This window comes from Symphalangus syndactylus, chromosome 3 (assembly GCF_028878055.3).
Source record: "Symphalangus syndactylus isolate Jambi chromosome 3, NHGRI_mSymSyn1-v2.1_pri, whole genome shotgun sequence".
Classification (NCBI taxonomy): Eukaryota; Metazoa; Chordata; class Mammalia; order Primates; family Hylobatidae; genus Symphalangus; species Symphalangus syndactylus.
Genome location: NC_072425.2, coordinates 32,478,721 through 32,496,822, shown reverse-complemented (window position 1 = coordinate 32,496,822; position 18,102 = coordinate 32,478,721). Strand labels below are relative to the sequence as shown.

At 41.1% G+C, this 18,102-nt stretch overlaps 1 protein-coding gene across 2 annotated transcripts in view; it reads left to right on the top strand.

Moving 5' to 3' along the window:
- Positions 1-4,223, top strand: part of HSDL2 (hydroxysteroid dehydrogenase like 2) — a 91,920-nt gene extending 87,697 nt beyond the window's left edge. For both annotated transcript variants that reach the window (XM_055271489.2, XM_055271490.2), the window contains one exon: positions 2,254-4,223. In XM_055271489.2, the coding sequence (XP_055127464.1) occupies positions 2,254-2,366 (113 nt within the window). In that variant the 3' untranslated portion in view covers positions 2,367-4,223. The remainder of the gene's footprint in view (positions 1-2,253) is intronic.
- The last annotated feature ends 13,879 nt before the right edge of the window (positions 4,224-18,102 follow it).

Below are 18,102 nucleotides of genomic sequence, written 5' to 3'. Positions count from 1 at the left end.
TATCTATCCCTGTCCTTTCTGAAAGTTTTTGAAATCAGAGACATATTTCTCTGTGGTGGTCTGATATTTCACAGTAATAAAAGGTAAATGTCATTTTCCCAGTCCCTTGAAAAGTTCTTATATTATTTCTTTGATAGTTCTCTCGGTTTTCTCTTCTGACTTTCTGGAGAAAAAGATCATCTGATTTAATCACTCATTTCTCCTATTACACATATATTTGTATAATTCTTTTCACCTTCTAGGAGATCGACTCACCTTCTTTTTCCTACCTTTCTATTGCATTTAATTTTGTTGACTAAAATTTTAATTTCTAAGAGCTCATCTTGTTTTCTGATGGTTTTTCTTCCTCCTCCTCAATCCAGCCCATCCCCTCTCTTTCCCTGGTATCACTGCCTTTCCCCCTTTCCCTTTGTCTCCTCTCTCCCTCCCCTTCATCCCCTCTTCTTTTCCTCTCTCCTTCCTGTGCTCCTCCTCTTCCCTCTTTCTCCGCCTGCATCCTGTTCTCCATCCCTTGCTGTATTATTTTCTTTTATCTCTGAGGGCAGAGATTATGGAATTTTTAATTTGTTCTCCATTTACTCTATTTTAGTTATCTTTCATCTGAGCCAGCATTGTTTCCTCCAAGTTGCTCTTATCTGTGTTTTGGTTTTGGTTATATTTGATGTCCATTCATCTCTATGGGCAAGGCTCTGCAAAGCTGATTGGAAGATGTGTGTGAGTGGGGTGGGTGGAATGGTAGGCTTCACTGTAGAACAACAGAGCATGATCCAGTTGATTTAACTGAAGGACACCCAGATGTCTGTATTTGTGTTTTTGGAGGGGCTGTTCTGTTCCTTCCAGAATAAAGATCTTTCAGTATCCTCCATATAAATAAAAGTTACCCCTTCATTTATTATTTGTAAGTGTTGGGATTTTAACATCACATTGTCTTAAAGTAGGACACAGCTCAGTTTATTCATTAAAATAAAAGAGTTGGACTTGATCCTTTCTACCTATAATAACTCTATGAGGCTTTGCTATAACCTCTACTTAGAATAATTTAAAGGCATTTAATAGCTCAATATAATATATATATAATACATTAACTCGCACACCTTCTCTACAAAGAACCTGTGTGGGGCACAGGGGTGGGGAGGGTGGCTACTAATAAACCAAACACATATTGTGCCTTCTAGGAGATATGTCATCTGTATCAATTAGCATAATGTAAGACAGAAAATCATAAATGAGGCTGGGTCAGATGGCTCACATCTGTAATCTCAGCACTCCGGGAGGCAGGTGGATCACTTGAGACCAGCCTGGGCAACATGGCAAAACCCCATCTCTACAAAATTAGCCCTGCATGGTGTTGCTTGCCTATAGTCCAGCTACTCAGGAGGCTGAGGTGGGAGGTTCAGATGAGCCTGGGAAGTTGAGGCTGCAATAAACCATGATTACACCACTGTACTCCAGCCTGGGAGACAGTGTGAGACCTTGTCTCAAAAAAAAAAAAAAAAAAAAAAAGAAAAGGAAAAACAAAAGTCATAAATGAAAGGCAGACATATCTGGCTTTGAATTGCAGCACTGCCTCATACAAGCTGTGTGACCTTGGGCAAGTCAAAATCCTTTTTCAGTCTGTTTCCTCATTAATTCCACTATGTGATAGACCCTGTACTGACACTGGAATAAGAGTAGCAGATAACAAATGTACTTTTCTCCATGGAGCTCATATTTATTACATGTTGTTATTAGCTACAATTCTATTTTAATGCTCACATTTTTTATACCCTGGCATTTCTGTGGTTAAAGTAATGCTAAAACATATTTTGTGTCCATACATTATACTTTTAATGATCATTTCTTAAGAATATTTTGTTCATTTACACTGTTTTTTTGAACTAAAACTTGAAATGTTAAAAGTTTAATGAACTATCGTAAGTTGGAAAATTAACTAAAATAGACAGTATTTGTTTACCAGAATTCATTTGAGGACCGTGTATCCTTTGGTGTACAAAAATCTTTTTAGTGTAAAAGCATTTGCTATAATCTTTTGCTGATTGTTGTTGTTATGCTAGCTCTTATAGGATATTGTTAACATCTAAGTCTAGGAATTGGGATTCCCAAGATACTGATATAAAATGCTGTAACAGAAATTTCTATGCTTCTGAGGTTTATAGAACTCAAGGAGATTCTTTTTAGAATGCATGTTCTTAAAGCAATATATCCCTAAGGGCACTAATGGTTGCTTTCCCCTCTCTCATTTTCTCATTTTAGGGAAACTAAAACCAACAATGGCATTCATGTCAGGAAAATTGAAGATTAAAGGTAACATGGCCCTAGCAATCAAATTGGAGAAGCTAATGAATCAGATGAATGCCAGACTGTGAAGGAAAATATAAAAAAAAATGTCGACTGCTATGCTCAAAAGTAAAAAAAAGCTCAACAGTTAAAATCTAATGTTTGTTTTCTTACCTGTTGCATTATAAGGATATGCACGTTTGTTCTGGAAAAAATAGAATTTGTCTCTAAAAGACTTGAAATTGTAATTAAAATGGCAAGCTAATCAAACATAAGCTTCATTAAGTGGGATTCTAAGACAGTATATGTTTTTATATTTCAAGGGTTTAACCTTTTGAGCCTTACATCTCATTCACTGTCTTTCTCCAAGAAAAGTATTTTGGGCAGACAGTCAGATCAAGCAGTAAAATTAGCTCTTTCAAATCTTGTCATGTAAAATGAAGCTAGTCTGTTTTAAAATTTTTAGTTTTGGATTGTATACTAATGAAAATTTTAATGATGTTTTTGATTTTTATATAATTATTTTAAAGAAAATCTTATATAGTGCATTTTACAAAAATCATAAAAAACAAATTAACTACTACTGGCGAGGACTAAATGAAACAATCATTTTTCATTTTGATAACTAGCTTTCCAGGTGGACTTAGCCATAGGAAAATATTACTAATGTAATTTAACAAATTGCAGTATGTATTCCATTTAAAAATGTATAAATTGTCCTAAAACAAAATAACTTTCCCCCTAGGAGTATGCATTTGGCTACAATGTTTTGAAGCAGGAACCTTAGGTCATTGGTATGGGCTGAATTGTGTAACCCCCAATTCATTTGTTGAAGTCCTAACTCCCATTTATTTTGAATGTGACTATTCGGAGATGAGGCCTTTAAAGAAGTGACTAAGTTCAAAGGAGGCTGTTAGTCTAATCCAACATGGTGTCTTTTGGACATAAGAGATACCAGCGATGCGTACACAGAACAAAGACCAGGAGAGGACACAGTGAGAAGGCAGCTATCTGCAAGCAAAGAGAGAGGCCTCAGAAGAAACAAAATCAGCAGAACCTTGATCTTTGACTTCTAATCTCCAGAATAGTGAGAAATAAATTTCTGTTGTTAAGCCGTCCACTGTGGGAGGCCGAGGCAGGAGGGTTGCTTGAGGCCAGGAGTTGAAGGCCAGCCTGGACAACATAGTAAGACCCTGTCTCTACCCCCCTAATAAATTAAAAAGCCACCCAATCTTTGGTATTTTTTTATGGCAGCCCCAGCAAGCTAATACAGTGGTTTGAGAGGCTGGAAGGGTTGAGGGGAAGATAAATTTTAAAAAAGCTCTTATCTTTCATTTCAATCAGTTAAAAATACTTGCTCAGTGTCACAATTTTGCTTCTCATCTTCCACTCTAATATTGTGCCATTAAGCAATTTAGCTAATCCTGACATTTCTTAGAATCATAATGTTAGGAGAATTTAATCTGTATTTTACAAGTTAGGAAGCAGAGGATCAGAGATGGGGAAAGGACTAGCCCAAGGCCAAAATTAACAAGCCCTATCTAACAAAAACTTTCCAGTATATTTATGTTGAATGGAACTCCAAGATCTCACCTCTCCATCCAGGAATGGAGTCCATGAAATCAAAGTGAACTTAAAAATAGGACCGTTTCAACAAGTCAGGAGATTCACAGCAACTGATCAAAGGGAGTCCGGTCAACGTGAGCAAGCGTGATTATGATGAGGAAGCCCCCTCTGCTTTAATCCAAACAAGGAACGTAACCTGAAGTAACCTGATGTTAACCAACCTGCTATTTCTACTATGCTGTTTCCTTGTTCCTGCTAGTGCTGCCTTACAAATGCAGACCGTTCTGTCATACCTGGTGGGGCTTCTGTTTATTTTGTAGGCTGGATGCTACCTGGTTCATGAATCACTAATAAAAGCCAATTAGATCTTTACAATTTAATTTGTTGAGATTTTATTCTTTGACATTCTTAAAGGTTTGGGAAACTTAGAAGTAGAAAATACCGTGAGGCAGCAATCTCTGGGTTCTGGTCATTAAAACATGAATTTGCTAATTATACCCATCCCAACAGGGGGATTGAGTCAAGGGACCTTGCCCTTTTCTTGATTGATCTGCTTGATTATTGCCCCAAGTGATTGTTAGTTAGGTTGCCGATTGGAATCTCTGCCTTCTGGCTTAAAAAATTTTTCCAAATTGGAGTAAATTGAGCTGACTGGTTTTGAGCTTTGTAATGTTAGGGGACCAGCAATGAGTTCCTCTGATCCAACCAATCATTAGTAGATTAAACCTTTGTTTTAAACCCATCACAGTCCACTATTCATCCCCTTTTTTAAATAACCATTTAAAGATTTTCTACCCTGAATTGTGCTTTGAAAGGGATGGTTCCTAGGTAACACAAGGTAGAAAATTTACATCTCAAAGGCAGAGAACTTACATTTCAGGCCTAAATATTGTTATTTGCCAAGACAGAAAGGTGATGCTGAGAAGCCCAGTTAAGACAAAATGGTCAAAGGTGAGGTTTATTTGCACTGATGCTCTCACCTACTGTAAGAATTTCTACTGATTTTCCTTTATAGATACACATTTTTACAAAGAGTTTCAAAATAACTGGCTAAATACCGAAAATACAAATTTTGGAGACTGATTTAATTCAATAGGCGGTCTTTTCAACTTAGCTTCTGTTTCTTAACTAGATTACTGAGTTCAGGGCAGAGCCCATTAGCAAATAGAGCAGACAAAGGGTTTCCTATTTCTGGACGCAGATGGATAGTTCTGAAAAAGAAGCAAACCTGCTTCACCCAAGGGCCTAATTTTTATAAATATTACTTAGCTTTCTTTTTGCCTTTGAAATAAAACAGTAACTAAGTGAAAAGGTTGGCAGATTCAATTTTCTTATAAACTAGTTGCTTAAACTTTTCATTTGCCTTCTACATGAGATCTTTTAAAGAGGCAAACATTTTTGAAATCTTTTTAGAAGCTTTTGCACATCAATAGGTATCCTTGGGAGGGCCTGATTCAGAAGCCCTCATTTTTAAACTCAATTCTTAGATGAACAAACAGTTTTATTCATCTGGAATGTTCCACATAATGGTCATCATAATTCTAATTTATCTTTAGTAAGATTTCACCATTTTTTTAAGTATTTGCAGCTTCTAGGCCCTAACACATGTAAAAGGCAAACACAGCCAGAAGGTGAAATACACAGTTCTTTAAAAATTTAAGGATGCTGGCCAGGCGTGGTGGCTCACACCTGTAATCCCAGCACTTTGGGAGGCTGAGGTGGGCAGATCGCTTGAGGCCAGGAGATTGAGACCAGCTTAGCCAACATGGTGAAACCCCGTCTCTACTAAAAATACAAAAATTAGATGGGTGTGGCAGCGTGGCCTGTAATCCAGCTACCCAGGAGGCTGAGGTTGCATTGAGCTGAGACTGTGCCACTGCACTCCAGCCTGGACAGCAGAGTGAGACACTGTCTTAAAAATAAAAATAAAAAATTAAGGATGCCATTTTTAAGTTGAATCTTGAGTCTCTCAGAGTCAAGATAGAAGTCTGAGTGAAATGCCATGAGGTTGGGTCATTGTGTTTGCTATCCATCTATCTATCTGTTTTTGTCCAGGGTTCCTGGCTTATAATTCCCATAGCCCTTGTTACAAGCTTTTATTACAATGTTGGGTGTGTTAGGCCTTGCAGACAGGGCTCAGGAAACAGAATCTCTCTGATCTTCTCTTGCCTTCCTTTCACCTCTGCAAGGCAGAACTGTGGGTCATATAAACCCTCATTCCAGAGAGGGTCCTGCTCCATATGCTGGAGGAAAGAATGCCAACTTAATGAAGCCTCCATAAAAACCCAAGAGGACTGGGTTCCAAGAGCTTCTGGATAGCTGAACACATGGAGGGTCCTGGAGGGTGACACACCGTGGGAGGGCTGGAGAGCTCTGTGCCCCTTCCCAGTACTGTGGCCTATGCATCTCTTCATATGTATCCTTTATGATTTTCTTTGCGATAAACTAGTAAACATGTTTCCGTGAGTTCTGTGAGCTGCACCAGCAAATTAATCAAACCCCAAGTGGAGGTTGTGGGAACCCCAACTTGAAGCCAGTTGGTCAGAATTTCCAGAGGCCCAGAGTTACAACTGGTGTCTGGGAGGTGGGGCAGTTTTGGGGACTAAGCCCTCGACCTGTGGCATCTAACACTATCTACTTGGAGACAGTAGATAGTGGGCAACATAGTGAGACCCACTATCTCCAAGTAGATAGTGTCAGAATAAAATTGGAGGACACCCACTTGGTGTCCACTGCTTAGTGTGTGGGAAAAACCCTCACACATTTGGTCACAGAAGTCTTCTTGTGTGTTGATGATTGTTGTTGTGTTAGTATGAGAGCAGAGGAAAAACAGTTTAGAGTTTTTCCCAAAACAGTCATGTAATGCTATCATAGTATACCTCAGTGCACAGATGTTTTCTTTTTTCTGCCACTCATTCTAGAGTGCAGTGGCATGCTCATAGCTCACTGCAGCCTTGAATTCCTGGGCTCAACGTCTCAGCTTTCCAAGTCTCAGCTTTCCTGGGCTCCTACCTCAGCTTTCCAAGTAGCTGGGATTACAGGCACATACCACCATGCCTGGCTTTGTTTGTTTTTTGTGTGGACAAGGTCTCACTTTGTTGCCCAGGCTGGTCTCAAACTCCTGGCTTCACGCAATCCTCCCACCTCAGCCTCCCAAAGTGCTGGGATTATAGGTGTGAGCCACCATGCCCAGCCTAAATAATTTTTTAAATTCCAGTTTTTAATTATTCTTTGTTAGGATACAGAAATGCTTTGTGTCCTGCAATACTGTTAAATCTCATCAGTTTTAGCAGCTTTTTTTGTAAATCCTTTAGGATTTTCTATGTATGTGATTGTTATCTGCAAATAAATAAAGACAGTTTTATTTCTTCTTTTCCATTCTGCGTGCCTTATATATTTTTTTCTTGTCATATTGCACTGTTAGACCCACAGTATAGTGGTGAATATTGGTGGTGAAAATGGATATCCCAGCCTTGTTCTTAGTCTTAGGGGGAAAACACTGTGTTTTTTCACCATTAACTGTGATAGTTGTAGGGCGTTTTTTTGTAGATGCACATTATCAGGCTGATTGTTGTTTATCTGCTGAGTATTCTTAATCATACATGATTGCTGAATTTTGTCAAATGCTATTTCTATTATCTATTGAGATGATTAGGTTATTCTCCTTTATTCTATTAATATGGTGAATTAAAATGATTTTTTAAAATTACTTTTACTTTTTTTAGAGATGGGCTCTTGCTATTACCTAGGCTGGTCCCAAACTCTTGGTCTCAAGCAATCCTCCTGCTTTGGCCTCTCAAAGTGCTGGAATGACAGGCGTGAACCACTTTGCCTGGTCTAAAATGATTTTTTAAGTTAAAAATATTGTGCTGTTTTCCCCAACCCATGTTCGTTGAAGCCAAATGTACTTAAATAGAGACAAATAGCTGTATCTAGGGGAATGATGGCAGTTTAGGAAGTATCAGGCTTCACTCCCAACCAACAGAAAGTTCAACTAGAAACTATCCACAGGCCAGAAGATCCTTTTGTAAAACCCAATACTTGGAAACAAGTTTGAGACACACACGGTCCACAGAACTGAATGAAATCTGAATTAGAAGGGTAAGGAGAACAGTCTTTTTTTTTTTTTTTTTCCTTTTTAAGAGACTGTGTCTCACTATGTTGCCCAAGGAAGAATAGTCTTATTCCAGCTGTGGCACTCCTTTCCCTCCAAGTCAGCACAATGCCAGACAGAGAAGATTCTCCTGGCCCACAGTTTCTACTGGGGAAAAGAGAAATTCAAACAGTCATCTAGCTTACCTAGCATTCTGAGATGTTTCCCAGGCAGCCCACTGTGGTTTCCCTTCAAGGGGAACACTTGGGGAAATGGCATCACTAGACCACTCAGGGCCAGGTAGAAACAATGAAAGGAGGCAGAGGTCATAGTAACCAGCACATGGATCTTGGTAATACCTCTACACCAGATTAGAGATACCAGCCAGTCTCAAAGTCCACCCACAAAGCTGAGCTAGTCACCTTCAGAAGCATGGTGGGAATTTCAAGCTAGCTTGAGTCTTTAGATAGCTAGTCTCTGTGCCCAGCCTCAGAGCCCACCCCAACAATCCTACTCAAGCAAGGAAACTCCCGCCTCCATGCACTGGAGAGAAGGAGCTAGACCAGCTTGACCCAGAAAGTCAAATGAAGATCTACTCACCCTCAGCCAAAAATCCCACCTAACAACCTACCTAGGCAGGAAGACTCCCACCACTGAACATTTCAGAAAAATGTTCTCAGGCCAGACTGGCTTGACCTGAGAGGTCAAACAACCACTCAACTCAGCCAAAAGCCCACCCCACAGTTCCACCCTGACAGGGGGGCGATCCTCAATTGTGTCTTTTTTTTTTTTTTTTTGAGATGGAGTTTTGCTCTTGTCGCCCAGGCTGGAGTGCAATGGCATGGTCTCAGCTCACTGCTACCTCTGCCTCCCTGGTTCAAGCGATTCTCCTGCCTCAGCCTCCCGAGTAGCTGGGATTACAGGCACCTGCCACCACGCCCAGCTGATTTTTGTATTTTTAGAAGAGACGGGGTTTCTCCATGTTGGCCAGGCTGGTCTCCAACGCCTGACCTCGTGACCCACCCGCCTCAGCCTCCCAAAGTGCTGGGATTATAGGCGTGAACCACCGCACCCAGCCTCAATTGTGCAATTCTAAGGAGCATAGCTTGTGATCCCACTTGTCCCAAGCAATGACTCCACCTAACTTCCAAGCCCAGCCCTCAGCCTTGCCTAACTGCAGATCCCAAATATCAGAATTGCTTGGCTAGGGAATATATCCTGTGACTAACCTGACCGAAAGCCATCACAGTACCCAGCCAGCAGCTCTACCCAATATCAGAGCAAAGGCAGTAGCCCAGTCAACTACAGAAATCACAACAAGCTCTGCCTGTCTGGGGTCATTCCAGCTTATCTGGGAGCTGGCCCTTCCAGAATCACAGGCTAAATAGTGAAGGTCTATTCCTGCCAAAGAACACCTTCAAAAGCCAGAAGAGGAGGCGGTCTTCTTCTTCTTTTTTTTTTTTTTTGAGACAGAGTCTCGCTCTGTTGCCCAGGCTGGAGTGCAATGGTGCAATCTCAGCTCACTGCAAGCTCCGCCTCCTGGGTTCACGCCATTCTCCTGCCTCAGCCTCCCGAGTAGCTGGGACTACAGGCGCCCGCCAGCACGCCTGGCTCATTTTTTTTATTTTTAGTAGAGACGGAGTTTCACCACGTTAGCCAGGACGGTCTCGATCTCCTGACCTCGTGATCTGCCTGTCTCGGCCTCCCAAACTGCTGGGATTACAGGCGTGAGCCACCATGCCTGGCCAGGGGTGGTCTTCTTAAATGCTCAGACAACAATGCAAGGACACAAAGATTGCAAAGAATCAGTGAATTACGACACTTCCAAAAGACACTAATAAAGCTTCAATAATGGGCCCCAAAGAAATGGAGATCTAGGAAATGACAAAGAATTCATTATAATAAAGAAGTTCAATAAACTATAAGAATATATGGATAGAAGATTTAATAAGATTTGGAAAACAATACACAAGAAGTTTGAGAAAGAAACAGAAACAATAAAAAAGAAACAAATTCTAGAGATGAAGAATACAATGAGTGAATGGAAAAATTAAGTAGAAGCCTTCGATAGCAGACTCAATCAAGCAGAAGAATAAATCAGTGAGCTGGAAACAGAACATTTGAAATTATCCAGTCAGAGAAGCAAGAAGACAAAAGAATGAAGAAAGCCTGCAGGAATTTTGGGACACCATCCAGAGACCAAACCTTTGCTTAATAGAAACTGCAGAAAGAGTCAAAGAGCCAGAAAGCATATTTAAAGAAATAATAGGCTGGACATGGTGGCTCACGCCTGTAATCCCAGCACTTTGGGAGGCTGAGGTGGGTGGATCACTTGAGGTAAGGAGTTTGAGACCAGCCTGACCAACATGGAGAATCCCCATCTCTACTAAAAATACAAAATTAGCCTAGCATGGTAGTGCATGCCTGTAATCCCAGCTACTCGGGAGGCTGAGGCAGAAGAATTGCTTGAACTCGGGAGGCAGAGGTTGCAGTGAGCTGAGACTCCAGCCTGGGCAACAAGAATGAAAACTCTGTCTCAAAAAATAATAATAAAAATAAGTAAATAAATACATAATAACTGAAGCTTCCCTAAACTGGGGATAGACACCAACAAGCAGTATAGGAAGTACAGAGTTTTCCAATCAAAGAGGAGTACAATCCAAAGAGGAGTACATCAAGACCCATAATAATCAAACTACCAAAAATCAAAGACAGAAAATTTTGAGAGCAGTAAGAGATAAGAAACATACCACATACAAAGGAGTGCCAATACAACTATCAGCAAAGTTTTCAGAAATTTTCAGAAATCCTGCAGGTAGTGGGATGACATTCAAAGTGGTGAAGGAAAAAAACTGCCAAAAAATAATACTTTATCCAGCAAAGCTGTCTTTCAGAAATGGGGGAGAAATAAAAACTTTCCCAGAAAAACAAAAGCTAAGGGAGTTTATCACCATTAGGCCTGCCTTGCAGGAATTGCTTAAGGGAATTCTTTAAACTGAAACCAAATAGCTGTATCTAGTCAACATAATGGTATATAACTAGTAGGGTGCTATGGTCTGAATGTTTGTGTTCCCCTAAAATTTATATGTTGAAATCCTAATCCCAAGGTGACGGTATTAGAAGGTGCAGCCTCTAGGAGATGATTAGGTCATGAGGATATGAATAGGTAATATGACCTCATGAATGGAATGGTGCCCTTATAAAAGAGGCCCAAGAAAGCTCCTTTGCTCCTTCTGCCACTGGAGATTACAGGGAAAAGATGGTCATCTATGAAGAAGTGGGCCTCCACCAGACACCAAATCTGCCTGTACACTGATCTTGTAATCCTAACTCCCAGAACTGTGGAAATCAGTTTCTGTTGTTCATAACCCACTCAATTTATTATATTTTGTTACAGTAGCCTGAGCATACTAAGACATGGGATCAGATTTTTTTTTTTTTTGAGATGGAAGTCCTCTGTCGTCCAGGCTGGAGTGCAGTGGCACGATTGAGATGGAAGTCTCCCTCTGTCGTCCAGGCTGGAGTGCAGTGGCACGATCTCCACTCACTGCAACCTCTACCCCCCGGGTTCAAGCCATTCTCCTGCCTCAGCCTCCTGAGTAGCTGGGATTACAGGCATCCGCCTCCATGCCTGGCTAATTTTTGTATTTTTAGTAGAGACGGGGTTTCACCATCTTGGCCAGGCTGGTCTTGAACTCCTGACCTCGTGATCCACCTGCCTTGGACTCCCAAAGTGCTGGGATTACAGGCATGAGCCACTATGCCTGGCCAACATGGGATGAGATTTTAAACTTTACAGCACACAAATCTCTTATTTTAGACTTTTTATCTTCCTTATGATATTCTTTTCCAGGCAATTCTGTTTCTCAATTCTGAGATGTTTAAGTCAATATAAAGATAGTAAAGATTCTTGACCAACTATATACTATAATAATTACCAGCCAGGCGCTGTGGCTCATGCCTGTAATCCCAGCACTTTGGGAGGCCGAGGCGGGCGGATCACGAGGTCAGGAGATCAAGACCATCCTGGCTAATACAGTGAAACCCCATCTCTACTAAAAATACAAAAAATTAGCCAGGCATGGTGGCACGCACCTGTAATCCCAGCTATTCAGGAGGCTGAGGCAGGAGAATCGCCTGAACCTGGGAGGCAGAGGTTGCAGTGAGCTGAGATTGTGCCACTGCACTCCAGCCTGGGCAACAGAGCGAGACTCCATCTCAAAAAAAAAAAAAATTATTATTATTTTACATAAGAAGAAACAATGCAATAATTGATTTTTGAGTGAAAAGTTAACTTTATATTTCTAGGAAAAATCCCATTTAGTCATATTGTATTACTTATATATTGGTGGATTCAATTTTGTATTTGTGTCCGTTTGCCATATTGGGGCTGTAGTTTTTTTTTTTTTTTTGAGATGGAGTCTCGCTCTGTCACCCAGGCTGGAGTGCAGTGGCTCGACCTTGGTTCACTGCAAGCTCCACCTCCCAGGTTGACGCCATTCTCCTGCCTCAGCCTCCCGAGTAGCTGGGACTACAGGCGCCAGCCACCGCGCCCGGCTAATTTTTTGTATTTTTAGTAGAGACGGGGTTTCACCGTGTTAGTCAGGATGGTCTCGATTTCCTGACCTCGTGATCTGCCCACCTCGGCCTCCCAAAGTGCTGGGATCACAGGCATGAGCCACTGCGCCGGGCCTGAGCTGTAGTTTTCTTGACATGCCTTTGTCTGTTTTAGGTCTGAGAGTAATGTTGGTCTCAAAAAAGTTTCTGAAAGATTGGCATTATTTTTTCTTAAAAGTTTGATAGAATTTATCAGATTTATCAGTGAATTTATCTGAGCCAGATTTTCCTTAAGGGAAAGTTTTAAATTGCAAATTCAAATTTTTTTTTCTTTTTTAGAAACAGGGTCTTGCTCTGTTACCTAGTCTGGAGTGGAGTGGAGTGGCGCAATCATAGTTCACTGTATCCTTGAACCCCTGGGCTCAAGCCATCCTCTTGCCTCAGCTTCCTGAGTAGATAGAACTACAGGAGCATGTGACTATGCCAGCTAATAAAAAAAAAAATCTTTTTTGTGGGTCTTGTTATGTTGGCCAGACTTCGATATCTTAATAGAAAGAAAACTATTCAAATCTGTATTTTTTTCTTTTGTCTCTCAAAGAATTTAAGTTGTTCAATTTAGCAGCATAAAGTTGACCTCGATATTCTATATTGTCATTTTAATGTCTATGAATTCCTTCTTTCATTTTTGAAATTAGTAATGTCCATTTTCTTTTCTTGACTAATGTAAATGGAGCTTTAGTACAGATTCTCACTCTCACCCAGGCTGGAGTACAGTGGCATGATCCCAGCTCGCTGCAACCTCAAACTCCTGGGCTCAAGTGATCCTCCCACCTCAGCCTCTCGATGACCTAGGACCACAAGCACACACCACCATGCTTGGCTAATATTTTTATTTTTATTTTGTAGAGACAAGGTCTCACTATGTTGCCCAGGATGGTCTCAAACTCCTGGGCTCAAGCGATTCACCCACCTTGGCCTCCCAAAGCACTGAGATTACAGGTATGAACCACCATGCCTGGCAATGATTTTTTTACAAAATACTTTATGTTTTCCTTTATTTTCTTTCTTACTTTTTTGGGGGTGGGTCTGTTTTCTGTTTTAGTTGATTTCTACTATCTTCATTATTTGTTTTCTTCTACTTTGTGTTTAATATGTCCTTTCTTCTAGCTTCTGAAGATTAAAACTTAGTTCATTCTCTTGGGCCCTCTTTTTCTTATGATACAAACTTCTAAGCTATAAATTTCACTTTTAGAACTGCCTTAGCATTTTCCCACAAACATTTGATATATTGTGTAATTTTTCATTCACTTCGAGAGATTTTCCTCCGAGTTCTTCTTTAATCAATGAGGAATATAGAAACATGTTTAATTTTCAAATATTCAAAGTTTCCAGATATTGATCTATAATTGATTTCAAATTTAGCTTTACGGTGGGTTAGAAAATATACTCTGTGACTTCAATCATTTTAAATTTTTTGAAACTTGTTTCATAGCTAATTATGTGGCCTTTTTTAGTGAACATTATATATGCACTTAAAAGGAACATCTAGGCTGGGCATGGTGGCTCACACCTGTAATCCCAACACTTTGGGAGGCCTAGGTGAGAGGATCACTTGAGCCCAGGAGTTCAAGACCAGCCTGAGCAATATAGCAAGACCACATCTCTACAAAAAAAATAAAAATAAATAAAAATTAGCGGGGTATGGCTGGGCGCGGTGGCTCACACCTGTAATCCCAGCACTTTTGGAGGCCAAGGCGGACGGATCACAAGGTCAAGAGATCGAGACCATCCTGGCCATCCTGGCCAATATGATGAAACTCCATCTTTATTAAAAATACAAAAATTAGCTGGGCATTGTGGCGCATGCCTATAGTCTCAGCTACTTGGGAGGCTGAGGCAGGAGAATTGCTTGAACCTGGGAGGTGGAGGTTGCAGTGAGCTGAGATTGCACCACTGCACTCCAGCCTGGCGACAGAGTGAGACTCCGTCTCAAAAAAAAAAAAGGAAAGAAAAATTAGCTGGGTATGACAGCACCCACCTGTAGTCCCTGCTACTCGGGAGGCTGATGTGGAAGGATCGCTTGAACGTGGAGGTCAAAGCTGCAGTGTGCTATGATCCACTTTACTCTAGCCTGGGTGACAGAGTGAGACTCTGTCTCAAAAAAAGATTAAAAAAAATAATGAAAGAAAGGAACTTGTATTCTCCAATTGTTGGGAGAAATGTTCTAACATACCATTTTGTTTTAGTGCCTCTTTTTGCTTCTGTTTGAAAGTCTTATCTTCCTCATTCGTCTCCTTGGCCTGCTTCTTGGGCTGTTTCAGGGGGTTGTTCCTGCTGGACATGGCACCTGTGCCCCTTCCTCAGACTCTGCCCTCTATTGGACTTTTTCCTTTTTTTGAGACAGTCTTGCTCTGTCACCCAAGCTGGAGTGCAGTGGCACAAACACAGCTTACTGTGGCCTTGACCCTCCTGGGACCAACCAATTCTCCCACATCAGCCTTCCAAGTACCTGGGACTACAGATGTGTGCCACACCGCCCGGCTAATTTTTTTTAATTTTTTTGTAGTGATGGGGTCTCACTTTGTTGCCCAGGCTGGTCCCAAACTCCTGGGCTCAAGCAATCCTCCCACCTTGGCCTCCCAAAGTGCTGAGATGATGGGCGTGAGTCACCATGCCTGGTCTAGGATTTGCATTTGATGCTTTCTTTTTGAAACAGTTTTATTGAGAAATAACTTACATACCATACAGTTCACCCATTAAAATGTACAATTCAGTAGTTGTTAGTATAATCAGGGTTTCATAAAAATCATCCAATTTTAGAATATTTTCATCACCCCAAAAAGAAACTTTACTCTTTAGTAGTTACCTCACATTTCCACCGAAACCTCTCAGCCCTAGGGAACTATTAGTCTACTTTCTCTCCCTATTGATTTGTATATTCTAGACATTTCATATAAATGGAATCATATATGACCCTTTGTGACTGGCTCCTTTCCCATAGCTTTGTAAACTTTTCCAGGTTTATCCATGTTGAAGCATGTACCAGTGTCATAAATTTTTTAATACAGTTGCTGCTCTGGCATTCATTTTTAGGCCTGGCCTAAGTCTTTTGAAACCCAGTTGTACACCCAACCCCCCACCGTCACCTCTGGCCTTGTTAAAACTTAGCCTCCTGGCCAGGAGTGGTGGCTCATACCTGTAATCCCACACTTTGGGAGGCCAAGGTGGGAGGATCACTTGAGGTCAGGAGTTCAAGACCAGCCTGGCCAAATCTGGTGAAACCTTGCCTCTACTAAAAATACAAAAATTAGCTGGGCAGTATGGCACGTGCCTATAATCCCAGCTACTCGGGAAGCTGAGGCACGAGAATCGCTTGAATCTGGGAGGCGGAGGAGGCTGCAGTGAGCTGAGATCACACCACTGCATTCCAGCCTGGGCAACACAGCAAGACCTTGTCTCAAGAAACAAAACAAACTTCCCCACCCGGTGTGGTTGAGATATAGCCCACTTGTTCATCTTATAGACCCCCAAACACAACACATCCCTCAGCTGCTGACCATGAAAAAACCTAATGGTTGACTGAGGGCTGTAATCCTGACACTTTGGGAGGGTGTGGCAGGAGGACTGTTTGAGACCACCCTGGGTAACATAGTGAGACCCCTGTCTCTACAAAAAGAAAAAATTACCTGGGCGTAGTGGCCCACATCTCTAGTCCCAGCTACTCAAGAGGCTGAGGCATGAGGATCGACTGAGGCAGGGAGGTAGAGGATGCAGTGAGCTGAGATCACACCACTGCACTCCAGCCTGGGCAACAGAGCGAGACCTTGCCTCAAAACAAAACAGAACAAAACAAAAACCTAATGGTTAACACCAGAGTCTTGGAAATAAGTTCCCCTCCTTTGCGCATGTGTTTTTTTAAGGACGTAATGCCTATAGACCTAATAAAAGCATAATCCCACAGGTCTCCTTTCCTCTCTCTCTCTCTCTCTCTCTTTCTCCTCTACTCCTACTGAGTAGCTGGGACTAGAGATGTGGGCCACCATGCCCAGCTAATTTTTTTTTCTTTTTGTAGAGATGAGGGTCTCACTATGCTACCCAAGGTGGTCTCAAACTCCTGGCCTCAAGCAATCCTCCTGCTGCACCCTCCCAAAGTGCCAGGATTATGGCCCTCAGCCAACCCACTAGGTTTACTGTGATTGCTTTCTCTAGGATCTTGGTTTCTCAAGTCCTCACTGCCTTAATAGACTTGACTCCAAATTTTGTATCTCCAGGCCAATAAGACTGCCGGTAAGCTCTAGGGTGCTTCTTTCTGACTTCTACACTCCTAGACACAAATCAACAATGCCCTGAGAAGGAAAAGTGGCTGAGAATGCAGGACTCACTTCAGAGTATTTCTCTTCTTCCTGGGGGCTCTTGGACTCTCAAGCCTTGGATGACAGGGTTGCTCTCCAATTGTTTTAAACAGACTTATTTATTTTTTTAAACCGCTTTCATTGTTCTCAGTGGCAGAGTTAGTTTGTTCAACAAGGTACCTCATCATGGTTGGATGCCTGCATCATTAAAAAAATTCATTGTAATGAAATATCCTTTAAACAAATAAAATTAGATTTTTTTTTGAAGTTAATTGTGGCAAAAACAATTTAAAATTTACCTTTGTTAACCACTTTTAAGTGCACAGTTCAGTGGTGTTATATTTACATTATTGTGTAACATCTCTAGAACTTTTTCATCTTGCAAAATTGAAACTCTATACCCAGTGAAATTATATCACCATTTTCCCCTCCCTCTACCCTCTAGCAGCCACTATTCTACTGTCTGTTTCCACGAGTTTGACATAATCCCACAGTTTACATACCTCTACATACCTCATATAGGTCAAATCATAACAGTATTTGTCCTTTTGTGACTGGTTTATTGCACTTGGCACAACATCCTCAAGGTTCATCTATGTTGTAGCCTGTGATAGTATTTCCTTCCTTTTTAAGGCTGAATAATATTTCATTATATGTATATATCACTTTTTCATTTATCCATCTGTTGATGAACATTTGGGCTGCTTCAACCTCTTGGCTATTGTGAATAGTGCTGCAATGAACATGAATGTGCAAGTATCTCTTCGATATCCTGCTTTCAATTCTTTTGGATATTTACCCAGAAGTGGGATTGCTGGATCATACGGTAGCTCTAGTTTTAGTTTTTTGAGGAACTTCCCCACTGTTTTGCATAGTGGTGGTACCATCTACATTCCTATCAGCATTGCATAAGAGTTCCAATTTCTCCACAAGATCCCATCTTTAGAATATGCAGCAATTAACTAGGGGGTTTTCATTTTTGGTCTTTTTTGTTTGTACAAACATTACTGTGTCAACATATACAGATTTTAAATTTCAGCCTAGACCCGGAAGAGTGTTGACAGAGGAAGGTGTTAAGAACATCAACCTGAATCAGCTCTAGAGATGGAGAGGGGTTGGCAGAAGCTACCCTAAAAGACAGAACATGCTTGATGTGGTAATGAAGTTACCTGCCTGGATTCTGGACGACCCTGGATATTTTCTCCTTTGCTAAGTTAGCTTCTTTCTCTCCTTCAAAAATATTCTTCTCTTCCCTTA